The sequence below is a fragment of the Melospiza georgiana genome, chromosome 15, assembly GCF_028018845.1.
Source record: "Melospiza georgiana isolate bMelGeo1 chromosome 15, bMelGeo1.pri, whole genome shotgun sequence".
Classification (NCBI taxonomy): Eukaryota; Metazoa; Chordata; class Aves; order Passeriformes; family Passerellidae; genus Melospiza; species Melospiza georgiana.
This window is the reverse complement of record NC_080444.1, coordinates 6,520,929-6,539,142: the sequence shown is the minus strand read 5'-3', so window position 1 is coordinate 6,539,142 and position 18,214 is coordinate 6,520,929. Positions and strand designations below refer to the sequence as shown.

Sequence of the window (18,214 nt, the reverse complement as noted above, 5' to 3'; positions counted from 1 at the left end):
AATCAGCGCTGCAAAAGGGTTCTGTTTTCCCCAGCACGCTGCCGTGCCTGCCCTGAGCCAGGACTGAGCCATCCCTGTCCACACTGCCATTGCTCCTCACGGGACATCCCTTGTCCTGCCGAGGGAGGCAAGCACATCCATCCCTCTTTCCCTGTGCCCCTTCCCCGGGCACTGGACCCTGCCAGAGAAGGCTTCCCTTCCTCGGTCCCTCCATCCCGCAGAGCCCAGCTGTGTCTGTCCTGCTGCCATCCCTTCGGGCAGCGAGCGGCCTGGCTGTGCCATGGAAGGATGCTGGGGTGGCACAGGTGACACCTGCAGGGTTCAGCAGTGGCACCTTGTGCAGGGGGCACGGGCTGCTCGGCTATGCCGTGCCCCAGCACACAGCTCAGCCCTCCTGGCCAGGTATCCGGGGAGCCGGGGGGATATTGGATTGCAGCAGACGGAGCGTGGCTGTGCACGGGGCAGCCGAACGCTGCTGGTGACACCCGAGGTGGCTCCGGTGTCAGCTGAGAGGGCAGCGCTCCCTGACAGCGATGCGGGGCTGCCCCCGGGATGCGGCCGCCCCTCTCCGGAGGGAAGGGGCCACGGGAGGAAGGTGCCACGTGGAGGAGGAAGGTGCCCAGCTCCCCCGAGGGGACACTCAGCTGCTGGCACAGGGGAGGTGTAAAGCTCCCCAGATGTATTCATTGCAGCTGGGCTATTTTGGAAAGGGACCGCGCCGATCTTGTGACTGGAGCTGGGGACTGCAAGTCTGGGCAGCAGGGTCCAGCCTGAGTGACAGCGACCCGCTGCCTGACCCGGGAAACCCGAGAGCCCCGCGGGGCTGGGGCGGCTTCACAGCCCTGCCCGGCTCGTTTCGTGGTGATGAAAGCCCAGCGAGGGGCAGGGATGCGGCTGAGAGCAACACGGGGAAGCGAGGACAGGGCCAAAGTTTGGGTGTGAATCTGCCCCCCATTTCATGGCACTGCCGTGGCTGGGTCACTCACGGTCCCCAGGGCTGTCCTGGAGGTGTCGCCCATTATTTTACAGCTGTGCCACCTCCTGTCCCTGCGCTGTGTCTGGGACAGAGCAGCCCAGACCCCCAGCCGGGTGCCGGGAGCAGATGGAGACAAAGGCTCTGAGCAGACCCCGTCTCCCCCGGGCTCGGCAGCCTGAATGCCAGCAACGCCTGCCAAAAATATTTGTGTGGGACGTGGAAAGTTAACTTTAGTTTTCCTTTTTTCAATAGCTGGGGGGGGAGGGTGACAGGGTGTGAGAAAGGCAGGTGGGGGGGCCGTGCATCACTCGCCAGCGAGTGGGCAGGAAGAGAAGTCGAGCAAAAGATCTCCTTGCTGCCAGATTTCAACACTTTGTGAATTGAAGGACTTTTTGTTGATGTTATTGTTGTTACTCCCTCCCCAGCACCATTTTGCTCGTAGGGACTTGCTGCCATCAGGAATCTTGAGGAGCCTCTCAGATGGACACAGTGAGCAGCTGCTTCTTGGGACTCTGAGCTGGGCACTGCTGCTCTTTTTGGGTGTCCTCTGGAGCTGCACCCCTGAAATGCTGTCTGGAATGACCCTCACCCCTCTTTACAGCCTTTGTTTGCAGGTGGGGGCTATCTCAGCCTGGCTTTGTGGCTGTGGCTGCTGTTGCTGCCTGTTATTGCCAGCACAGTGATGCACCCGAGGCATTTACACACATCCTACCTGGCTGGTATTCCAACACGCAGGATCAGCCCAGCAGCTTCTGCTCGAGATCCGTGGCACTCATAAATATTCCCCTGCTGTGCTGCTGGCAAAGCCCAGGAGCTGTGTCCTGGGGGAAGGAGGCTGCTCTCCATAGCTCTGCCACCATTCCCCACCTCTGTGCCAGGCCCAGCCTAGCCCCCAGAGGGGCAGCAGATGCCTGATTCAGTATTTTGGTGCTGAGAGTGTCCTCAGGGAACACCACAGCTCGGGTCTCAGCAGGAAGGGTTTGCCTGGGGGGCCCTGGGGCTGTGGGTGGCACTCCCAGGAGATGCCTGCGCATGGAAGGTGCTCTCACATGGAAGGGAAGCTCTGGAAGAAGCTTTCAGGGAGTCCCAGCCCCCCCAGCAAACTGTCAAGGCAGCTCTGGAGTGGATGGACAGGATTGTGCTGCCCCAGAATCCTGCTCCCCAGGGATAGGGTGAGGAAATGGGAGTGGGGAGATGCAGACCCACCCTGAGAGGTTCTCTGCCCACCCACGCTGGGCTGGGGCTATTTTGGGGAACTTTTTCTTTGTCCTCATTTGAGATAAACTGGCTCTCTCCAGCTCCAACAACTTGCCATGTTTCTAAGGAAAGATGTGGGTGGCTTCCTGCAACTATTGATCCCCCAAATTATGTAAAGAGGAGAGTGAAATTTCTTTTCAGAGAGAAACATTGACATTTTCTCCTCAGGTTCTCTTTGCAAATCTGTGCTGAATAATTGCAGCAGAGAGGAAGGAATTCAAAAAGGGCAGAAGATTTCCTTTGGGCGTTCTCCAAAAAATGCAGCCTTGTGTTTGGGAAATGCCCGAGCGCCTGCTTTCTAATCTGCTTTCTTTTCCAAAATAACCTTGCTAAGGACAGGAAAAGTTTTGCAGAGAAGCTGCGTGAGCCTCGAGGAAGCTGCAGGGTGTATTCTTGCCAGAGCTTAAGCTGTGATATTGACCTGGTGCTTTTTCTTATTTCACTGAGAAACCTCACAATAACTCAGGGAGGGGTGTGAGATGAGCAGGAACCTCTTTTCCTCCCAGCTGGCTGCTAGTTCGGGAAATCCATCACGCTCCACGTGCCCTGGGTGCTGTGCATCTCCCAGGAGGTGCTCCCCAGGAGCAGCCTTGCCGTGAGCAGGGCTGGGTGATGCTGTGTGAGAGGACTCACAGGAATTTCCGTACACTGTAACCCATATCCTGCCCTGGGAGAGATGACATCCCCCTGTCCCAGCTGATAACTCGTCTGTGCTGGTGCTTGGCTCCGTCATCCCAGCAGGATTTGTGCCTGGCAGGAGGGAAGTGTGTCTGTCTGCTGGTCCTGGCTCCGCATGAGTCACTCAATGGTTAAACACAGTTTAATGTGTGCTGGAAATTTTCCCCTTTTTGTTCCTGATAACCCTGAGCAACACCCTCAGGGCTTTGGTGCCTGGCTGGGCACTCCCAGCTGCAGAGCAGTGGTGCCCCAGGGCTGAGCACTGACAGGGGTGCCACAGCCACATCTGGGCTGGCAAAGCAGGGGGAGCAGGGCACAGGGGCTGTCCCAGGGTGAGGATGGATGGATGGATGGATGGATGGATGGATGGATGGATGGATGGATGGATGGATGGATGATGGATGGATGATGGATGGATGGATGATGGATGGATGGATGGATGGATGGATGGATGGATGGATGGATGGATGGATGATGGATGGATGGATGGATGGATGGATGGATGGATGGATGGATGGATGGATGATGGATGGATGGATGGATGGATGGATGGATGGATGGATGGATGGATGGATGGATGGATGGAGGGTGCTGGGGTGGTGGATATGGTGGTGGGGTTGGGGCATTTCCAAATTGCATCTCAGGGGGTTCTTCCTCATGGGAAGTGGTGCTGGAGCTGGAGTTGGGTTGGGGGTGCTGGGAGCTGCTCCATGGTCATAGCAAATCAGCATCCTCAACACTCTTCCTTCCCTTCACACAGGTCTTTGGATGATGGTCTTCTGCCTGGAAAAGAGAAATTCCTGCAAAATCCTCCCTGCTGGCCTGCCTGCCCTGAACACATCTGGGTCTCCAAAACCCACCTGCTCCTGTGGCACCGTGCCTGATCTTCCTGCAGGAGCAGTGGCTGCCCTCCCTCACGTTGCCCCTGCTCTGAGGGGGGATCCATGAACCCCCCTGGCCATGCAGAGCCTGTGGAGTGCCAGTGAGGGCAATCAGTGAAGAAAGATGCTGAGGACAAGGCTGCAGCACTTCTGCCTCCATGCCCAGCCCGGCTGCCCCGTGCCTGGCGAGGCTGAGCAGCGCCCCTGTGTCCAAGGGACAGCCAGGGGGGACACTGGGGGGGACAGGGGCAGCAGAGGGGGGCAGAGCTGCCCTCGGCTCTGGGGTGCTCCAGCCTCCGAGCCAGGCGAGCAGGAGGCACAGATGGCACTGCTGGGAGGGAAATGCAGTGGGAGCTGCCAGAGGGACCTCAAGGGGCTCAATGGGGAGGCACCACGGCCCCCAGTGAATGGCAGCAGCCTGGCCTTGGCAGAGGAGCCTGCAGCCCCCCCAAAGTGCCCTGGCTCTGCCCCAGAGCTGCCCCGCACAGCAGAGAATCCCAGCCAGGAGTGGAAAGTGGTGAAGATCCAACGGGTCCTCATCAACCCTGACTTTGAGCCAAGGAAAACAGGTAAGAGAAACCCCCTTTGGCCACTGTCCCCCTGGAAAGGCACTGCTGTGCTCCTGGTGAGAACACCCAGCTCTTCCCAGGGCAGGACTTTCCCTGGGTTTGAGGTCCCAGGCTTCCAGCAGAGCTGCTGGGACTAATTTAGCTTGAGATGATCTCTTTGGCCTTACAAATAAGGAGGAATCTGTGGCTTTTCTCGGGAGGGGGGTGGGAAGGCAGCGGGCGGGTTCCCACTGTCCCCAGGAGCTCAGCCCATCCCTCAGCGGGGCAGGGCCAGGATGGAGCTCCCAGCCCTCACCCTGGCCGTGGGACTGGGTGGGATCCTGCCCAAGAGAGATCAGGAGCAGCTCCTGTGGCACTGTCTGGGACAGGGACACCTCTCCTCCATCGATTTGGGATGACCAAGTGTTCCTCACATGGCTTTGGGCCAATTCTGTCAGCCCCTGGTTTCAATACCAAGCACTTTATTTCAGGCGCTTGGTTCCTACAATGCTCTCTGCCATCTCCTCACTTCACAGCCCGTGCCACAGCCATTCCTCCCCCCATGAGTGTCCCTTCAGCCACAGTGACACCACTACAGGCTCATGCCCAGGGTTCCTGTGGCTGCTCCATGCCTGGGATGCCCCACATCCCTGTGGAGATGCTCCCACAGCACCCATCCTCTTACAGGCGCTGGACCCATTTTTAAACCCCTCTTCCACCCTGATTTCTATTTTGCTCCTGCCCAGCTGTTATCTCAGCTGCCACACCGTGCCAGGTGTGTCCCTGTCTGGCATTTTGGGATGCTGCTGCTCAGCTCAGAGCCCCCAGGCAGCCCCCAGGGCTGGGTGGGACTGACTGGGGGTGCTTGACACAATCCCAGTGTCCAGAACCCACTCCCTGCCTTTCTGCAGGGTCAGGGATCCTCCAAAGCAGCAGCTCCTGGATGGGAACGGGCTGGGAAGCTCAGCCAAGCCCTTTGGCTCCCAGCTGCCCCAGCAGCATCGTGTTTCAGGGCTCAGCACACAAACCAGATGGACCCAAATAGTCTTCCCATTTCTCACCGCTCCGGGATGGCAGATCTGTGGTGGGGAAAGGTCAGGCCTGACTCTGTCCAGGCTCAGCATTTTCCTAATCCATGCAGCCATCCAGCGCTTTTGCTGCCAGCCTGGAATTTTAAAGTAACTCAACAGGTTTGTTGGAAAGAGTTTGTCTGTCCCGTTTCCTCCCCCTCCAAGTGAGATCACCAGCAGCCAGTGCCTGCAGGACCCGTCAGACTTTCCAGAGCCTGCAGGCAGGATGTCCCCGAGGGTCCTGGCAGCAGGGACCTTGCCAAAAGCCTCCAGGCTCGGGGGAGAGAGCTTTGGATCAGTGCAGGTGAGAGGGAAGGGCAGGAGCCCTCACAAGTGGCGCTGGGGCTGTTCCTGCAGCAGGAGCATCCCTGGCTGGTGTCAGGGGCTTGCTGCTCTTCTCTTTAGCTGCCACGGGGTGCAGGACCCCCCCACCTCTTCCAGCCTCTTCAGGAGAAGAGGGAACATCCATCCACACCCAGAGTGGTGCAGGCTGGCCCTGGGAGCCAGGAGCCAAACGGGAGCCCCACCTGGAGCTGTGTGGAGCCACCCAGGCGGGTCCCAGGTGCCCCTTTGGTCCCCATCCAGCAGCCCAGGGCCAGGCTGGCTGCTCTCACACATCCAGCACGGCAGCCCGAGCTGGCTGGCACCTCTCAGGGCAGCCTGGGGAGCGCAGGAGCCCCGGGAAGAGGCAGAGCATGGGAGATGCAGGAGGCAGGACTGGTTTCTCTGTCTGGTGTGCAAATAAACGGAAGGTTTCACTCCCTGGGGGCTGCAGAGCCAGCGCCAGGCTCCCTCAAAAAACCAGGAAAGCACAAAAAAGCACAGAGGGGCAGGAAGAAAGGAAATTAGAAAGGCAAAAAATCGAGCCAAGAGCTCATCCTGAGGTGTGGACAGGCATGGCAAGGGGGTGAGGCCGGTCTCACTCTGCAGCCCAGAGGGGTGGTGGAGGTGACGCTGCAGAGCCAGGGATCCTCTGTGGTTCCCTTGGGAGCAGCCCAGCCCTGGCAGAGGGTGCTGAGGGCTGTTCCCAGCAGGTCCCCAGGGCAGTGACACCCGTGCTGGATTTTTGTCTCTAGATTTTTGCCTCCCTACAAGTGCTTCAAAACTTTAGCACTGAGGGAACCTGCGGGAGGGGGAAGATCCACACATCCAGCAGCGTCTGAAATGTGAGGTGCTGAGGGGGGGAAGGAGGAAAAAGGGTGAGGGGCTGGGAAAGGGAGTGTCCCGGGATGGGTGAGAGGATGCTCAGGACGGTTATAGGGAATGTGCAGGGCTGGGAGAGAGGGATGCACCAGGATGGGATCAGGGGATGCCCCGGAGTGGGAAGGGGATGTGGGAAGCTGGGTAAGGGATGCCCAGGCTGGGTTAGGGGATGCCCAGGCTGGGTTAGGGGATGCCCAGGCTGGGTAAGGGATGCCCAGGCTGGGTGAGGGATGCCCAGGCTGGGTAAGGGATGCCCAGGCTGGGGAAGGGGATGCCCAGGCTGGGTGAGGGGATGCCCAGGCTGGGGAAGGGGGTGCCCAGGCTGGGTTAGGGGATGCCCAGGCTGGGGAAGGGGATGCCCAGGCTGGGTAAGGGATGCCCAGGCTTCTCCCCCGCCCTCGCAGCGGGCTCAGGGCAGACCCAGCCGGGATGAGAAGCAGCGGAGCAGGAGCATCGGGGGCGGCGGGGCGGCTGCCAGAGTGGCCGGGCGGGGGGACTCGTCCCGTCCGGTCGGTCTGTCGGTCTGTCGGTCTGTCGGGGCGGGCAGGGGCAGGGGCAGTGCCGGCGGGACCCGCCACCCCCCCGGGCCGGCCCCCGCCCGCCGCCCCCCCGGGCCCGCTCCGAGGGCGGAGCTGCCGCAACTTTCCTGCCCGCCGCCTCCTCGCCGGTGCAGTCGGGCTGCGCGGGGAGGCGGCACCGGCACCCGGCACCGCGGGTACGGCGGGGCTGGAGGGGTGCGGGGGGCACGGGCCGGGGGGCTCCGGGCGGGGGTGGCACTGCAGAGGGACGGGGCAGGGAGGCTGTGCGGGCACGCAGCGGGGCTGTCGGGGTCTGGGGGTGTCCGGGGGGCGGCAGTGAGCAGGGGGTGCTCAGGGGTCCGGGGCGCACGGGGGGGGCGGGAGTGCATGCCCAGGTGTCCCGTGGGTGCCATGGTGGGCGAAGGGTGGGCGATGGGCGCACCCAGCCGGGGCTCAGCGGGGTTTGCGCCCAGGAATGAGCGGGGCAGGTGTCGCTTCCCTCCGCCGGCACCCGAGTGTCCGATGCGGGTGTGGGAGGCACGGCGAGGACACGGGCGGGGACGTGGAAGGGACCTGGGGGTCCTCCCTGGGGGCTCGCAGGGTGGCACCTCGCAGCTCCACAGAACTCCTTCCCAGGCCATGTCCCCTGTCCCGTGCGGCAGGGACGTGACCTCCCCTGGCCGTGCCACCCATGCTGGGGACACGAGGCTGGCCCTGGGCTTGGCAGCCAGCGGGATGGATCCCTTACGGGTTGTGCAAGGGACAGGCAAAGGCCCCGCTGCGTTCCGCCGCTCTGCCCACCCCGCCGGGACACTCGGAGCCGTTTGACCTTCTCGGGGCACCGGCCCGGCGGGGCTGCCCCGGACCTCGCAGCCCGGGATGGGTCACAGAGAGCTCCAGAGGCTTTGGGCACAACGGGGCTGGGAGGCATTTCCCAGGCGGGATGGATGGAGCACCCGTGGTACCCGGCCGTGGGACGGGCTGGTTCTGCTGCCCTCGGGGTGCATGGATGGCAGGGCTGTCTGGGCAGCTTTTCCAAGATAAAAGCTTGATTTTAGCCAGCTGGGGAAGCTGTGTGGTGGCAACAGCTTCTTCTTGCCCACTGTGGACACATTTAGGGCTGAGGCTGCTTACTGCATCCCCCAGTTCCTGGGGATGGGCAGGGGCAGGCAGCCCCCACTCAATCCCCACCACCTCTTCCCCTCCCCTGCGTGGGAATTGGGTGCCCCAGCACTTGCTGCCTGGAGCCTGTGGGGCCATTTCAGCAGGATTTGGGTGCTGAGTGCCAGCCAGGGCTGGGGAGGCAAACAGCTCCAAATCCAGCAAAGCCCCTGCGAACAGAGCACAGGCAGAACTTGCAAGCGCAACGAATTCTCTCGCTGTGCCACATTTTGTCACTGGCACAGGCGCCCGTGTGGAGAGGCCCAGCACAGAGCGTCTGCCAGGCAGGAGAGGCTGATCCCACCACAGCACCCACCACTTGAGCTGGATCTTTTTGGTGCTGCAGGGCCAGCAGGGATGAGAACTTCATGGAGGTTTTGTATCTGGGGCATGGGAGGGCTGGAAGCTGGGAATGAGGCAGAAAATTGTCATCCTTCTGTCCATATGTTTGAATCATATCCGTTTCTAGCTAGCTCAGCTGCCTGTCTGTGCTACCCTCTGTGTTTTCCTAGCTGCAGATTATTTGGGATAACTGGGAGCTGGAGGGGAATGTGTGCACAGACTGAAATGTGGGTGAGTTGGTACGCGTTGCAAAAAATCCTGCACAGCTGTAGCTGGGGCAAGGGGCCAGCTTGCTGCTCTGCCAAAAAACCTGCTTACATTTCCTCAGTGGCCAAAGTCCTCAATGTTTGGGTGAAAACACTGCATCTCCTCTCCCCAGCCTTGCCTGGCTGTGGATGTGCACTGGGGTTGGTGTCAGGTGGCACAGAGCGTGTCCCTCTGGAAATGGGGTTTGTCTTGGTTTCACTCTTGGTTTTGCCAGTGGGATTTTGCCAGCAAGAGGCTCCGTTTGGGTTGACCACAGAAGTCCAAGAAATGTTTGGAAATGGGGAAAAGTGCCTGCTGGTTGTGGATGGTGGGTGCTGTGTCAGGGGGTGGTCTGGTAGGACACCCTGAGCACGGCCAAGCTGGGCAGCAGCACCAGGATGGCTGAGCATCCACACTTGGGCAGGCCAGGGACAGAGCCCAAAATGGAGACTTTGGAGTCACCTGCCAGCTCTGACTCTGAGATTTCACGTGTGACACCCTGCAGGTCCCATTAATGCTTGGGTACCTCTTGTCTTCTTCAAACAAGGACTTCTCACCAGGCACAGCTCCCAAGTCACTTTTTCCTTCCTTTTTCCTTCCCAGTCATGTCAGGATCATCAGCTTTCACTGAATTTGTCAATTCAGTGAAGCTGCAATTTAAGGCCATATCTTCATCCCATTTCAGCTCTTGGAGTCCACCTTAGGGCAGGATGGGTCACCAGCCATGTCTGAAACATCCTTCACCTCCATTTGGGGTCAGATGGTGATTCCAGCCTTTCCTGGCTGCACTTCAGACATCCTGCTTTAGCACCCTTCAGGGGGATCCATCCTTTGCATGGAAAGCTGGGATGGAAGGAATTTTTTCCCCCCATCTGTCCAGGAAGTGAGAGTAACAAAAATGCCTTTCATCACCTTCGTCATCCTCTCTCTGGAGGAGAGAGCACTGCACATGCTGTGGGGAGGGTGACTGACAGCTCAGAGAGAAGCTGTTAAGCCCTGCACTCGGGGGATGTTCACCAGGAAATCACCCCTGGAGCAATGGAAAACCTACAGAGCAAGTGCCTATGTAAATCTATAGATAGAGATCTATAAATCTACAGATAAAGGTCTATAAATCTATAGATAGAGGTCTGTAAATCTATAGATAGAGATCTATAGGCTCCTGTGGCCAGAGCTGGAGTGTGTTAAACCACAGTAGCACCTGGGGCTGCTCTGTGTGCCAGGACTCTGGCAGTTCCATGGGGCACAGGGGGCACCTCCTGCAGCATCCCTGGACCACAGAGAGACCCAGGGAGGGCACAAGGCAGTGGAGAGGGCTGGTGGGGCTCATTGGCTTGGAAAAAATGGGATATTTGGAGAGGAGAGAAGGAAGGAAGGAAGGAAGGAAGGAAGGAAGGAAGGAAGGAAGGAAGGAAGGAAGGAAGGAAGGAAGGAAGGAAGGAAGGAAGGAAGGAAGGAAGGAAGGAAGGAAGGAAGGAAGGAAGGAAGGAAGGAAGGAAGGAAGGAAGGAAGGAAGGAAGGAAGGAAGGAAGGAAGGAAGGAAGGAAGGAAGGAAGGAAGGAAGGAAGGAAGGAAGGAAGGAAGGAAGGAAGGAAGGAAGGAAGGAAGGAAGGAAGGAAGGAAGGAAGGAAGGAAGGAAGGAAGGAAGGAAGGAAGGAAGGAAGGAAGGAAGGAAGGAAGGAAGGAAGGAAGGAAGGAAGGAAGGAAGGAAGGAAGGAAGGAAGGAAGGAAGGAAGGAAGGAAGGAAGGAAGGAAGGAAGGAAGGAAGGAAGGAAGGAAGGAAGGAAGGAAGGAAGGAAGGAAGGAAGGAAGGAAGGAAGGAAAAGCTGTCACCTGTTGGAATTTGGACTGGGCTCAGGGTAATGGGTGGAAACCAGTTCCCAGTGCCCTTAGACACATGTAATCTTTTTACTTTCTCCTCCTTCCTGCATGGCTTCGTGCCATGCACATTCTCCGTGCATTCAGCTCCCTCCTGCCTGCCTGGGGCTGGGGAAAAGGACCATCCTGAGCCCACCCAGGGCTGCCAGCTGGCAGGAGATGGCAGGGAAGGATGAAGGAATGTTCCCTGTGACTGGGAGGGGATATGTGGTGTAGAAGCTGCCCCAGGTGACAGAATCCCTCCAGACACCATGGCACATGGATAAAGGGTGAATAACCTCATCCCATGGCTCAGGCTGCAGCAATTTCCTCTGGACTGCCAGAGGCTTCAGTGCTCTTCATCTGTGTCATAAAAATCGGATGTGAAGAGCAATTCTTACCCCCAGCACCCCCAGAGGTCTCCTGAGGGATTCATTTCCAGTGGATCCAGGTGGTACAGCCCAGGGCTGACCAGTGCTGGGTGGGCAGGGGGCTGCTGGGAGACTGGAGGGGACGGGTGTGGATGGAAATGGATTGCAGGTGGGGATTTTAGCTGTCAGAGCCCACCCTGCAGCACACCCTGGCCCGGAGCAAAGCCACGGAGACACCCGGGGGCAAAACCCCGGCGGGCAAATCCCGGTGTCGGTCCCGGCTACGTGGGAGCGTATCTGGCGGCTAGTGCAAGCGGGAACGGGCTGGCCAAGAGCTGAGTCATGCCTCCAGCACGGAGGAGATCCCCCAGGGCCCCCTCGTTTGCTGTTAAAAGGCAGTAGCAAGAGCAAGAGGCTGCGAAATGGCTCCGCCGAGAGCTCGGCTTCTGAGGCAGCCCCGGCCGCCTGAGGAGGGCGCGGGGATGGATGCTCCGCTCGGAGCACGGAGCCCGCAGACATCTGGAGCCTGTGGCCGCTTTCTCAAGGGCTCCTTGGCCGCGGCTCGGCTCCGCTGCGGAGATAAAGGCGGCGAGGGTGACCCCGCGGAGCGGAGCCGCGGTGCTGGCCGCCCTCCAGGCAGCCCGGCCGGAGGAAGCAGCGGCCCCGCTCTGTGCGGCCGCCAAAGCAAACAGAAACGGGGCATGAAACAATGCTGGGCGCGAACGGGGGACTCTGACCGCCGGCGACACCGCTGCCGACGTCTCCAGGAGAGTTTCCACTGGCATCTCTGCCCCCTGCCCAGATAAAACCCTCCTGAGGGCTTCATCCTGCGCACCTGAGCTGTGTGCAAGGACTTGCCGGGTGCTGAGGGAGGCAGGAGGGATGAAGGGTGAGGAACAGGAGTTGCCCGGTTTCCAGCAGCCCTCCTGCTAACCGTGGGCTTGCTGGAAGGATTTGGCTTAGTCATCCATCCCTTTCCCTCGCTGGTAGGCTGAGCCACTGCTGAAAATATCCTGGAAGAGTCCCAAGCAGCACAGAAGGCAAGAAAATGAGGAACACATGAAGGAAGGGAAGACGGGAAGGGAAGGGATGGGAAGGAAAGAAGAGCAGGGCTGGGAGCGGGCTGCCTTGGCCACCCACCTCCCTGCTGGGGCCAGAGCAGAGCAGAGGCACCGTCAGAGCCCTCCTGGCAGCGCCTTTGGAGAGGGGCTGCCCCTCGCTGCGTGCGGGGCTGATGCCGATGGTGTCTGTGCCCAGAGTGCCTCGGCAGGGTGGGGGACGCTGCCCTTCCCACGGGCGCTTTCGGGGGGGCAAGCTCATAGGAAATGGCTCACGCTGAGAAAATGCATTCCCGGCAGCTCCACATCCTCTCCGTCTCAGGGAAGGGCTGGTGCCCTGACCTTTGTCCGGCACCGGGCTGGCTCGGGCCAGGCTTTTAGCACATCGCTTTTAGAGCTTGTGTTGAGTCCCGAGGTGTGAGCCTGGCTCCTCGCTGTGTCCGTGCCTGTGTCCGGCTGGGCAGGATCTGCACAGCCTCTGTCGGCTGCTGCCATCTCGTGTTGCTCCACACATGATTCTCCCACCAGGGCTGCCCACCGGCCTTGCTGGCATCTCCCCGGGTTTGTGGCCTGCCCGCTGGGGGCTGAGCATGCCGGGATTCGGGGCGAGGGGCCGGGGGACACCCGCTGGCCTCTCCCCTTCCTCTGTGAGCCGGGGCCGAAGCCATGTGAGCTGCAACCCGAGACCCGCTCCGAGAAATTCCTTTCCCATGTGATCAGCGCGGTGGGTGCGCAGAGCCCAGCTGAAACACGGGCTGGGATGGTGGGAAGGTCCTGAGTGTCACTGGGTGTCCCCTGGGCCTCCCCATCTGTCCCAGCATCTCTGTGATGGCTGTGCTGGGTCCCCGTTGTCCCCGGACCGTGTAACCCAGCCGCGGTGCATCTCCCCTGTCAGGGAAGGAGTCGGGATGCTGGGGGATGCCCGGAGGAAAGGCTGCCAGTCCTCGGGGGGAGGATCCCACCCCACATTCCCTCTGAGAGCCCTAACGCCCCTCTCCCCTGTGCCCAGGTCTCTCCCGCAGCGCCAGCCTCTCGGAGAAGGAGCTGAAGGAGGCGAAGGCGCGGAGCCAGAGGATCGCGGCCCAGCTCACCACGGCGCCCGGGCCCAGCTCCAAGGGCGTGCTGCTGTTCCACCGGCGCCGGCAGCGCGTCGAGGGGCTCACGGGGGCTGGGCATGGCGGGGGGCAGGCCCTGAGCCCCCCTGAGCCCCGGCCTCGCCAAGGAGCCATGGAGCACAGCCAGGGCCAGGGCATGAAACCAGAGCCCGGCCAGCCCGGCAATCCTGGAGAAGGGATGCTGGCAAACGCCTCCCCGTGCCAGGAGCTTCCTGCCGAAGGCCAGCAGGTGCCACTCAGCGTTTACCTGAAGGAGAACATGGCAGCGGCCGCCACCAACGGCGTGCAGGAGCAGGCGGCCAGCGGGATGGAGAGAGGGGTGGAGGGGCTCGGAAATGCAGCAGCCCCTGCGGGGCCGAACACAGCAGCTTTTGTCCTGCCACAGAGCCCCGAGGAGGGCAAGAACGGCAAAGTGCCCGGTGAAGTTCCTGCTGAGATGCCTGCTGAGGTGCCCAGCGAGGTGCCCAGCGCGCCAGCGGGGACAGCCACAGGGATGGCACCCCCAGGAGGGCAGCAGCAGAACGGGACACAGGGCCGGCAGTACTACGAGGTCCATCTCACCCTGGCCAAGCCCAAGCCCGTGAAGAACAGGACAGCCAGACCCTTCGGCACCCAGGCATCCCCCGCCAGCGCCCAGCCGGCCGAGGAGCCCCCCGCCCCCGAGCTGCCCCCACCACCAACCTATGCAGAGACCCTCAGCAGCCCCCCACCCCTCACCCGTGTCCGCTCCCCCCCTGCCTACTCGGCCCTGTACCCCAGCCAGGAGCAGAAGGTGCTGCCGGATCCCCTCCTGGGCTGCGGGGTGAGCGGACCAAACCCCCTGCCCAAAACTGGGATCCTGGAGGAGTCGGCTGCACGCAGAGGCAGCAGAAAGTCCATGTTCACCTTCTTGGAGAAGCCAAAGCTGAGCCCCAACCCCGACCTGCTGGACCTGGTCCAGAGTGCAGACAGCAGGAAGAAGCAGAAGGAGCAGGGGGAGCCCAGTGCCGAGGATGAGCCCTTTGCCCTCGGGGCTGAAGCTTCGAACTTTGTCCCCAACAGCACAGCCAGGGGTGTGCAGCACCTCCCACCAGCTGAGGATACTCCAGCGTGGTCCTCCTGCCTCAAGTCTCCCACCATCCAGCCCAAGAAGAAGCCACAGCCCAGCCACATCCTCACTGAGGCGAGAGGGAAGGGGGCCGAGCTCTTTGCCCGCCGACAGTCCAGGATGGAGAAATTCATCATTGAGGCCCCCTCCCAGCCCGAGCTGCTGCGGTCACCATCGCCCACCATGTCCCTGCCTCCCTCCTGGAAGTATGACAACAATGCCTACCTGTCACCCATGGTCTCCAGACGCCCCTCCAAGAGTCCCTGCAGGCCCTCCAAAACCCCTCCTGCATCGCTGTATGGCAACAACCTCATGGAGAGCGAGGTGTCCCAGAAGGAGCTGGAGATCTCCAGGCACCAGCCTTACCAGCTCCAGTCTTCTCTCTTCATCCTCTCCCCATCCAAGGGGCCAGCAAGGTCCCTGCCCCAGGAGGTGCCTCCGCCCAGACCCTCTCTTCCCGACTCCTACCCCTGTCCCCAGCAAGCCTCCTGCCCGGCCTCTCCGCTGCCTCCTTCCCCGGTTTGGCATCCCCCCGTGGTGCCCAGCGCCGGCCAGAGCAGTGCCAGCCCCTTCCCCAGCGCTGCCGGGGCTCTGCCCCTGGCCCAGGAGAGCCGAGCCAGCCCTGCAGCCCCGGCCGAGGCGCTGCTGGCCTCGCCCTGCCGCCTGTTGCCGCCGCGGGCCAAGGCGGGGTTCCAGGCACCCCGGCCCTCCTACTCCACCAGGAACGCCGGCATCGAGCCGCAGGTGTGGAAACCTTCCTTGTACTACAAGTAGTGGTGGCAGAGAGAAAATCACAGCGGTGCTAGGCTGAGTCCTCCCGAACTAGCTGCTCATGGGAGAGCCAAAAGCCAAACCAACCACGAAAAAAAAGTTGTGGGGAGGGGGCAGAAAAGAAAATAGAAAAGTGGTTGTGATGTGAGGCTGCAGTGCTGGGACAGTGGGTGACAAGCGCTGCTGAGCCCCTGTGAAAGAGGAGCTGAGGAGTCTCGGGGAGGCAGCAGGAACTGGGCACAGAGGTGCAGGATTCCCAAAGAATCCTGCTGCTCTTGCTCTTCTCTCTCCTGGAAACTGTTATGGAGCATCTCACCTCTGCTCCCTCCTTTCCTCACCTCTGGCTTTTCCACTCTCAGAACTCTGCCTGCTCCTCCACATCTCCTCTGTCCTGGGCTCTTCTCAGCTCAACCAAAGCAAACCTGGAAGGGACACACTGCCTTTCTGCCTCACTGTGCCTGCTGCTGGCTCTTCTGTTGCTCCTTCAGGATCTGTCCTCGTTTGCTTCCTCACTGTGGAGGAAGAACTGCATCCCTTGGGGAATGGCAGAGCCCAGTGTCACTGAGCCCACAGTCCCTGTGGGGTCCCTGTCCCCACCTGGGCTCAGTGTGGCACGGCTGGGATGAGGAGGGTGCTGAGGGCAGGGCTGCTGGGTGATGCTCAGCCCAAGGTTTGTCATCCAGCTGTGCCCCTGCCCGTGCCCTCCTGCCACTTTCCCCCTGGTGCCAAGTTGCCTTTTGACTGTGCTTGACTTCTCCTGCATTTTTCTTTTCCCCCTTTCTGAATACACTCTCTGCGCTGTCACACCTGGCTGTTCTCTTTCCTGCCGCCTGGGGAGCAGTGCTGGGTGATGGATCCTGGGGCAGTGCAGGGGGGCTCCGAGCATCCCCCACAGGGAGCCTTTAGGAAGCTGCAGGTAATGACAGGTCCTGGGACATATTCTGGGCAAGGATGATTGACGGCAGGCTCAGCCTGCCCTCATCTCCTTGGTGGGCGAGGGGGTGCAGGATCAAATGTGTTTTGGGGAGAACTCGCAGGGGTGCAATGCACGAGGAGACATCCCCAGCTCCCGTGAGGCTGTGCCAGCATGAATCTTCCCTCGTCACCCTCCTGGCACCGTCCCCCTGCTCTGTCCCCGCGTCCCCCCGAGTCACTAACCCGCTCTCTGTCCCTCTCCAGGACAGGCGCTCGTCCCTCCCTGCGTCGCCCACCTGGACGCCCCGGCTGGCGCGGCGCCCGGGCAGCCTGGACGGCTGGGCCAGCCCGGCCTCGGTGCCCGAGCTGGACGAGGGGCCTCCCACGTCCCCTCCGTGGAGCGAGCGGTCGCTGTCCCCGCTGCGGCAGGACGCGGAGCCCCGCGCCAGCCGGCAGATGCAAGCGCGGCTGGCCAGGAACATCATCAACGCCGCCCGCAGGAAGAGCTCCTCTCCCAAAGCGCCGGGGCTGGAGAGCTCCCGGCCCTTCACCCCCATCCCCGCCGGGCCCCCCAGCCTGCCCCAATCGCCCCGGCTGGGGCCGAGAGCGCCGGCGCTGCAGGCAGCGGGCAGCGCGCTGGGGAGCCTGGGCAGCCCCTCGCCCACCCGCAGGAGCCCCCAGCCCTGCGCCTCCCCCGGCATCCCCCGGGCCGCCTGGGCCGAGGGGCGCCGGCTCCTGCTGCCGTCCAGCGCCTCTCCCTGCCCCGCGGCCCCGCTGTCCCCCAAGAGCCCCCTGCCATCCCCCGTGGTGGGCGGCCGCTCCCCGGCCAAGCGCGGCACCTCCCGGTCCCCGACGGACTCGGACGTCTCCCTCGACTCCGAAGACTCGGGGACCAAGAGCCCGGGAATCCACAGCTTCAACCTCTGTCCGCGGGGCTGGAGCAGCAGCCTGAGGCTGAAGACGGGGGCTCTGCCCTCCGGGGCTCCCTGCACCTCCTAGACCAGCCAGCCCCGCCAAAAAACACTCTCCCTGCACCCGTCAGCCCGGGTGATGCCCCCGCTCATCCCCACCGGGAACACACCAATCCCCGGGGCTGATGTCCCCATAAAACTGTGTCCACCCAAAAAACAGTGTCCCCCCAAAAAACAGTGTCCCCCCAAAAAACAGTGTCCCTTCGGAGCTGCCACGACCCCTCTGTGTGCCAGCGGGGTCAGGTGCCTCCCGGCCGCCCGCCGTCGCATGGCCCCGCTCTATTTTTAGGCGCTAACCTTTCGGGGCAGGACTGCGTGCTCAGCAGGCAGGAGCAGAGGGGGCAGCCGGCCCGTCCCTGATGCCTGCCAGCCCCATCCCGCACAGCCAGCATGGGATGGGCTGGGTGGTGCCCCGGGAGCCCTTGTCCCCATTCCCAGGTGTTATCCCTGCAGCTCTGCTTCCCTTTGGAGGGGGGGCACATCTGCTGAGGGTGGGCTGCATCGATTGGATGCCATGAGCAGGCTCTCCCAGCCTCCAGATTTGGCTGGTGTCAATTAAAACCAGATTTTGGAGAGGAAAACTTAGTTTTTAGTTACAGCCCACAAGTTCTTCATTGCCTTTTTCTTTTAAACTTTTGACTCCTTCTCAAAGAAATTCTCCAAATCCTTCTTTCCTTAGAGACCAAAAAGAGCCAAAGTTATTTATTGCCATGTTAAGGGGACTGTTTACAGGTGCCGTCCCGCCCTGCCCAGACCAAGAGGGACAGCCCCACCGTGTACCTGTCACTGTCCCCCTATCCAAGTTCACCACATCCCCACTCCGGTGGATGGAGGCACACACAGGAACCAACGGGTGCTGTGACAGCCAGGGCAGGTGGGGAACTGGAGGAGCTGAAGGAAATGGCAGAAGTTGCAGAGGGTTTGAAGGAGGTGTTGGCACAGAAGGCGATTCTGAGGATGTCAGCGTCCCCACACCTTGGGGCCAGCCCTGGAGAGGAGGCTGTGTTTGGGCCGCCAGGGCTCTGGCATATTCCTGCTCACAGAGCCCATCACCCCTTCCCTTTCCCCAGGACACACTGCTGAAGCCATCCCTGATCCCTGGAGCACCTCCACACTGCAGCAGCCCCTCCTGGAGCACAGTCCCCATTCCCAGGACACATCTCCCCCCCTGGCTGCAGCAGCCAGCACA

The 18,214-nt window shown here is 61.3% G+C and overlaps 1 protein-coding gene across 1 annotated transcript; it reads left to right on the top strand.

The window, feature by feature from the left end:
• Positions 1–7,042: 7,042 nt before the first annotated feature.
• On the top strand, positions 7,043–17,371 carry SYNPO (synaptopodin). Its single transcript, XM_058035092.1, has 3 exons — positions 7,043–7,328; positions 13,176–15,112; positions 16,319–17,371. The coding sequence occupies exons 1-3, from the start codon at positions 7,043–7,045 to the stop codon at positions 17,051–17,053; spliced, it is 2,958 nt and encodes a 985-aa protein (XP_057891075.1). The 3' UTR covers positions 17,054–17,371.
• The last annotated feature ends 843 nt before the right edge of the window (positions 17,372–18,214 follow it).